At 35.0% G+C, this 7,544-nt stretch overlaps 1 protein-coding gene across 1 annotated transcript; it reads right to left on the bottom strand.

Moving 5' to 3' along the window:
* Positions 1-1,273: 1,273 nt before the first annotated feature.
* Positions 1,274-6,721, bottom strand: LOC105123364 (T-complex protein 1 subunit zeta). Its single transcript, XM_011022926.1, has 15 exons — positions 6,453-6,721; positions 6,301-6,364; positions 5,877-6,012; positions 5,165-5,316; positions 5,037-5,084; positions 4,836-4,928; positions 4,283-4,389; positions 4,048-4,162; positions 3,858-3,944; positions 2,752-2,956; positions 2,421-2,515; positions 2,193-2,261; positions 2,000-2,107; positions 1,784-1,902; positions 1,274-1,553 (listed from the first exon to the last, which is right to left on the bottom strand). The coding sequence occupies exons 1-15, from the start codon at positions 6,584-6,586 to the stop codon at positions 1,478-1,480; spliced, it is 1,608 nt and encodes a 535-aa protein (XP_011021228.1). The 5' UTR covers positions 6,587-6,721; the 3' UTR covers positions 1,274-1,477.
* Between the last annotated feature and the right edge of the window lie 823 nt (positions 6,722-7,544).

Genomic DNA, 7,544 nt, shown 5'->3' on the forward strand with positions numbered 1-7,544 from the left:
TTTATAGGGAGAGGGTTCTTAAATTTCGAATAAAAATATGACCGTTGGAAAGACAGGTCTGATTACAGCTGCGTCCTGTTAAACGTCAGCGTTTTGAGTGGATTAAATTAAAGTCACAACGGTAACCCTTTTGTTTTGCAGGAATTAATCTTTGGCAATAAATTAGATGATACTTAGGGAAATAATTAATTGTATTAATTCTAGTTGTAAGGAAATTATCAGGTTATTAAAAAAAAAATATGAACCAAATTTCTCATGGTAATCTTGTTGTTGTAATTTATTTCTTGTAATTTCTTTCACAATATCAACAAACAACAACTTCCACTATATATACTGATTCCAATTCTTTTACACAGATTAATCAAAACAATTACCCCAAAAGAATAATCTAAGGAGTAGGGTGAATATCAATTGGTTTTGTTCAATAAAAATCCAACCAAATAGATTTTCTTAAGATCTTATATCAAACAGAATAATTGATTTAAATTGAACTACTTCTTCATTCGATTATAATTTTAAAATCCAAATTAATTCATGACTCTTTATCAATTTTTTTATTTACAAGATTTTGATTTAATTCACATTATGTTTTATATTTCAGTTTCTCATATCTAAAACATAAATCAAACAAAAAAAAATTAAAAAAAAATACTTTCAAATTGATTTTTTTTATTTGATATCTCAAATCAATTAGATTTATATTGGTTTTTTCAATAAATTAGATTATTTGGTTATTTTGCTCAACCCTTATAAAGTGGGGATTATTACTATTTTTTCGTTAATCCAATTCATATACGTGAAGAGGCCAAAAAGGCGAAAGAAATTTTTACTTTCATCATCGTGCTAAACCACACATTTAAGAAGCTCATTACGGTCCTACATCCAACAACAGCACTATTGTGCTTTAGCTTCACCTTTGGACCTAACCAACGCTCCCTTAACCATTACACCTAGCCAAAAAGCAACGAAGACCGCACACTGCCAAAAGGAGCATGACAGGCCATGCAGCTCAGAAAGACTGGAAACCCAAGAACATCCAAATGCCCTAGATTCAAGGGAGAATGTCAAGCCGAGCAGCTCAGAAATTTTGGAGCCACGAGAACTTAGAAAGGCCCTCGAAATACATGATACCGTCCCTCACCGCTTGAGGGCAATTGCACAAGAAGGATACCAAATGGACTACATTGTACACAGACCTTTCAAAACGCAATTTCTGGTCAGGGGCTATAAAAAATGGCCCCCAAACACAGTACATCAGGGAAAGAGACAAGGCTTGCTAAAATGGATGTAAACAGACGAGAAACCAAGTGATAGTTCATTCTAAATCAAAATTCCATGAGACAAGGCGATCCCCCTCTATCACAATCCTACAAACACAACCATCCTCCATTACATAAAAGCACAAGATTTTGTTACACATCCAGGCAGCACTGCATCCTCAAGACGCAAAAAAGAAAATATGCTGGAGCATCACTGACTAAGTTGGCTTCCTCATGTTCCGCCCAGCCCTGATCACTTCATCCACCAGCAGCAATTGGGATGCGATAACAGGCCTGGAAAATTACAGTAGCATAAGAATAGCTAAGTTAGATGAATTAAAAGCTCAAAGCTTAAGAACTTCAAGGGGTTCCTTATTGTTTAATCATTCATGCAGTCCATAAGCTACAAGCCAGTACAGGAGCTAAATAAGCATGCTGAAGAAACTAGAACATAAGAAAAAATGTACCAAGGAAAGAGAGATGGGGAGAAATAGAGAACAAAAAAGTTTGGAGTTCCTGAGTACCCTGAGTTTATGAGTTGGCGCTTGACAGAGTAGTTGTCGAAGATACCCTCCATTTGAGGATCAAGAGGCCCTCCTGTTTGGAGATTTATTCCAACAATGTTATCCCTGTCATGCTCTCCCTGAATAAACAGGCAAGAAAATATCGAATCAGTTCTCTTTTCTTGTCTTTTGCCTCCAAAATACAAGGGATGATGCATGGGTCCCAGCAATAGTTACCGTGAGAGTGACAATCTCATCTTGAGTGTCTAGCCCAGAATTCTCAGCCAGTGTTTTGGGCACCACGAGAAGGGCATCAGCAAAAGCTTCAACACCTAGCTGAGCACGCTGTTCCAAATTTGCAAACACTAGTTTAAAATTAACCAGGAGATGGGAATAATTACTCAAACACAGAAAACAGGCAGACATTTACCCCTTTAACTGTTTTCTTGACTTCATTGATTAGATATTTCCTGGCTGCAAATTCAAAAGCTCCTGCTCCCTGAAGAAAACAAGCGAGACTATCTGAGTGGGAAAGAAACATAACTTGCTCATACATGATTTAACTTCCAAAGCCACCAACAAAGAGGGCAACTAGGCTTTTATATAAATCAATATATGACAAACTTTAGTTTCATAGATTTCTTAAAGCAGAACTTACAAGCACAACAGCTTCATCTTCAATGGTGTTTTTTACAGCTCTCAAGCCATCACGGACAGCATCCTTTATTTGGGCAATTGTATGGTCATTGGGTCCTGTAACATTAAAGAAGTCAAGTGACAATTGATCCCCGCTGAATAGCTCAATTGCAAGGATTATACACATCATATAAGAGAAAAACTTGCACATAAGCTAAATCCTCCAGCCTGATGGCTAAATGGTCTAATAGAAGCAATTAAAACAAACAAAAGAAAAATCCTTCAGATGGTTTAAAGACCAACTGATAGCAAAACAAATAAAAATGAAAATCATACACAATTACACAACGTACCTTTTATTAAGATAGTGCAGGAATGGGGGTTCTTTACATTTTCAACAAATGTATACTTCTCTTCACCAAGGACATGCTCATACACCAGTCCAGCCCAACCGAGGCAGTCAGGAGTCAAACTATCAACAGAATTCACAGCCTCTCCTCCACAAGCCAAAACCAGGCGTTCCATATTTCTCCTCTTTGCTCTTCGCAGGGCAATTACCTACAGAACATGAAATTAGATCAATCACATTCAAAATAGCAACAACAGGGCAAGCAGGTAGACCAACCACTTTTCAAACTGGCAAAAGTCATCTTGCATTTATCAGTAGGTACCATGAGGAAAGGAATCCAATCCAAGGCAAAGCATTCAACAAGCCAAGTCTTGTTTGTAACGATTTAAAACTGGAGCCACATACAGGTGGTAGGTTTTCTACCATTTTCAAAATCTCAACTATAACGAAAAACCATTTCAAGTCTCCATTCCCACATCCAAAATTTCATGAAATCAATAGAATTACAGAAGCATCAAATGGTCTCTAGAATCCGCTCTTCCATAATGAAAAAAGAAAAAAAAATAAACTCCTTTGAATATTGTATCTTCATCAACTTAAGCACATTGCTTGTTTTCTTTTAATGATTACTTCATTCAGCATGCAACATGATTTCACAACAATAAAAAAGAAAATGAGGCTGTAAGGCTCCAAAATGTGCAACCAAGCTGATTACAACTTTCAGAATCCGTTTGACATAATGTTATCTTCTTAAAACTTCTCTGTAGAATTAAAGATTACATAGAAACACAAACCCAACCACCATGCTCCCAAGTAAAAACACTTTTCGTTCTTTTCCCAAGTTTAATAGAGGCAACCTCTTGGAGGGCAACTCTATTTTCCTCAACAATCCACCCTTTCATAATATTTCCAACAAAGAAAATTGATCTCCATTGTAATATTTAACCCCTATTCGTGCAATACACCCTAAGACAACCAAAAGGAAACGCCCGGCACTAACACATAAAGCATGATATGCAGAAAACAGATGTGAATTCATGAATATTAAGTAGCTATTTATTGTTAGCATTGGATCACTAAAGAACAGAACATAATTGTTCCATGACTTACCCCTGCTCGTGCAAGAAGGTCCAATGATGGAGGATCAATTCCCTTTTGATTAATAACCACAAAATTGTTGTCTGTACCAGAACAAACCTGGAAGACCAAAAGTATAAAAAACATTTCAGAAAACCCAACCCAACATGTATGACAGATACAGTAACATGAACATTAAATGTATTAAAATGTGTCACTTAACCTTATCTTTTAGTTCAATAATTTTTTTAACTCTTTCATCAACCTGACGCCTTTCAGCAGCAACCATCGTCTCCCTCTGCTCTGCATTTGAGTAGAAAAATCCTGCATTTATTTCACTGTGGAGAAAAATATTAGCTTCCAAAAAACTGAAACTGACCACAGCTGCATCTACAGAGTACTTGATATCTCATATTTAGCATCAATTCCAATTAAATTCAAGTTGACAAGAAGAATACCTTTTCTCATATTCCAAAGACACATTGCATGTCAAGATAAAACAGTTCTCTGCCCGCCGTTTCATATCAGGATGCCTAGAACCATGGTCAAGAACAAGACCTTCAACCTGGAAAGCAGAACAAGTAAATAGAGGGTCCAAAACTTTTGACAAGAGAAGAATATTTATCTACAAAAAATCAAAATTATATCAAAGAAGATAAAGGATGAACAAGAACTAAAAGTTGTCCAAGCTATGAACTTGGGAACTTTTGAATTTAAACCAATCATCAATTTCTTGGAAAGTTCACCTAATCCAAAGTACCAGCATTGAGAAATAATTTTGACATGAAGCATTATTCTACTAAATAAAGGTTGAATGATGGAAAATGGCAGTGATTCCACCTACTGCCTCCCATTCAAGATCAATGATTCCATTTCAAATGGAAGGGTTCTTGGAGATCTTAGATTCCTCATTCTTAGTCAGGATGTCAGGAGTTACAAGTCAATTTTAACACATCCCACCTGAAAAATATACCATGGTAATCCAGATTAAATGAAAAGGGATTAACTTACAAGCCGCGTGTCAACATCAAATTTATGACGCATGTGCATAATCTCCACCATAAATAGATCAATGCCTTCCTCGGGCTTTCGAATACAAAGCACCTGCATAATGCACAATACAGTTAATGCAAAAATAGAAGTCTTCAATGTTGTACTTAAACATCTTTTCTAGCAGCCTCAAGATACATCAACACCATTGGCTGCACTCACCGAATTGACAACTATGTCAGTTAACTGATCTGCCAAAGCTTCATGCAGCTGTACAAGAGAACAAAGTCAACTTTAAATGAGATCCAATCTGGACCTAAAATAAGAGTAAACCAATGAATAGAACTTACCTTCGTCCTTAGGGCTGTTCTAGCAACCATTTTAAGAATTTCCCTGTCAGGTTCATCACCCATGACCACAGGAGTCTTAAATTTTTCAAGAAACTGGAGAGTGGCTCTTTTCGCAATCTCAAAACCATCAACCAATACACGTGGATGCATCCCTGAAGAACAAAGTACTCCCATGAATTAAACAGGTTACCCTGACAAGCACTAAAACACCAAATGAGCATGTTCAAGATTTTTCTGACAAAAAACTCATGACCGCACACCAAGTATCCAGAATAAAAATATTAAAAGAACCACCATAATATGACATTTTTTTCATCAGAGAAGGTATAAAAACAGAACCAATGTCCTTGATGATAAATTCTAGTGCAATAAATATTTTATTAGCCAAAGGTCAAATACACAATAACATGCAACTTTCTATTATTTCCTGTGCAGCACGCATGCACAACACAGATGCAACCCTTGAACAACACCAACTTGTTTGAACTTTAAGGCACTAGAATCTTCTAACACTGTTTACTATCCTATCATGTCACAGCATAAATTTCTTTATTCAGTTCGAAACATTTGAAACAATAAGCATATCAAGAATAGAAAATGGTGTTAGAAGATTGCTAGTTCAAACTAAAACAGAAAACTCAGAAGTATGTGACTCAAGAAAGAGAGCCCCAACAAGTAACACAGCTAGTTCAAACTAAAGAACATCACTAACCTTCATCGATGCACCGTTCAGATTGCTTCATAAGCTCCCCAATAAAAATCACAGTAGACGTAGTACCATCTCCACTGATATCATCTTGGGCAACAGCCGTCCTTGCAATCATAATGGCCGTTGGATTTTGAATTTGCTGCAACCATCAGAGAAATTCAAGCAAATTCACAATTCCACAAAAACGCCAGCAATAAACACCCATTGTTTATTCAAAACACCAGATAACACAACTTTGTTTCCTAGATCTATCTCAGCATTTAGAAGTTAAACTTACATCAAGTTGCTCCTACAGCTCATTAATTTAAATATGCTAATCACTTAGGGCAGGACTCGCTTCTAAAAAGAGAAATAAAAACATTAAACCCTAATTCTGCAAACAGTCACAAAAATTCAGATCGAGAAAACCTAACGGAAGAAAACTAACCATTTCTTTCAAAAGAGTATTTCCATCCTTAGTCAGCTTTATATCTCCAGCACCACCAACAAGCCTATAAGGACACAAAAACACAAAGTAATTAAATCGCAGAAGCACGGAGCGAATTCCGAGAGAAAAAGACAAAACAGCGAGAGAGTTACATCTTGATGGTGCCTTTGGGGCCGAGATTGGATTTTAGAACATCCTGTAAACCTTTAGCAGCATTGATGTTCATGTGAAGCGCCGCCGATTTGTTAAGAACCTCCGCGTTAGGGTTCAATACTCTTATCGACATTTTTTTTTACCTTTCAGAATTTGAAAGAGAAGGAGCGTGACTGAGTTCCCTGTTGCTCGGAGTTTTAATGGAAGTGAAGAGAGGAACTGTCTCTGCGTTGCGTTGCTTGGGTTTTCTTAGGGCTTTCTGGTAGCTTATGTAATATTTAATAATTTCGTTTTAGGGAAAACCTCAAAGTGGTACCGTAACTGTGAATTAATTATAAAATGGATCCCTAAATTCTTGAATTCTTCATTTGTTTGAGAAAATAATTTGAGCAACAAAAAAATAGTTAAATCAATTTAAAATCTTGTGCTCGTTATCCTTTCAAAATCCTGGAATAGTAAATGATTGATTTATAATTAATTTTTGAGCAATTTTCTTTTTAATAAAAATAATTAAATTGTTTCAAAGAAACTCACCTCTCATCTCGAAAGTGTTTTTGCACTTTACTTCCAAGAATATATAAGATTCTCTTTTAAATCTAATGAGAATTGTAATTGTAATAAATTGGAGCATTATCTTGAACTATCATATCACTATATATTTTCAAATGTTTAATTAATTTAACCTAGATATTTTTTAGTTTCAGAATTCTTCTTTACCCAAAAAAGACTAAAAGAGGAGGGTTGTGTAGAATTATGTTGTTAAGTTTTTTATAATTTAGTGATGATTGAGTTTTTTTTTCTCCTTTATATTCCTTCTTATCTTTTTCAAATTCATGTTAGGTCATCTAAAAATTAGGTCATTTTTTTATTTATTTTATTTTTTAATTATGTTTAGGTCATTTTTTTTATTTATTTTATTTTTTAATTATGATCATCTGTTTTTATTGGATCTTTATTTCTTTTAGACTTTTTTGAGATTTTTTTTAATTTCATCTATTTTTATTTGATTTTATTTAATTTTTATATCAAATATGATACTCATTTTTTTTTCTATCAATTTTTCCATTAATATTTTTTTATCTAGATTTGAT

The sequence above is a fragment of the Populus euphratica genome, unplaced genomic scaffold (genome assembly GCF_000495115.2).
Source record: "Populus euphratica unplaced genomic scaffold, PopEup_1.0 scaffold10.1, whole genome shotgun sequence".
NCBI lineage: Eukaryota > Viridiplantae > Streptophyta > Magnoliopsida > Malpighiales > Salicaceae > Populus > Populus euphratica.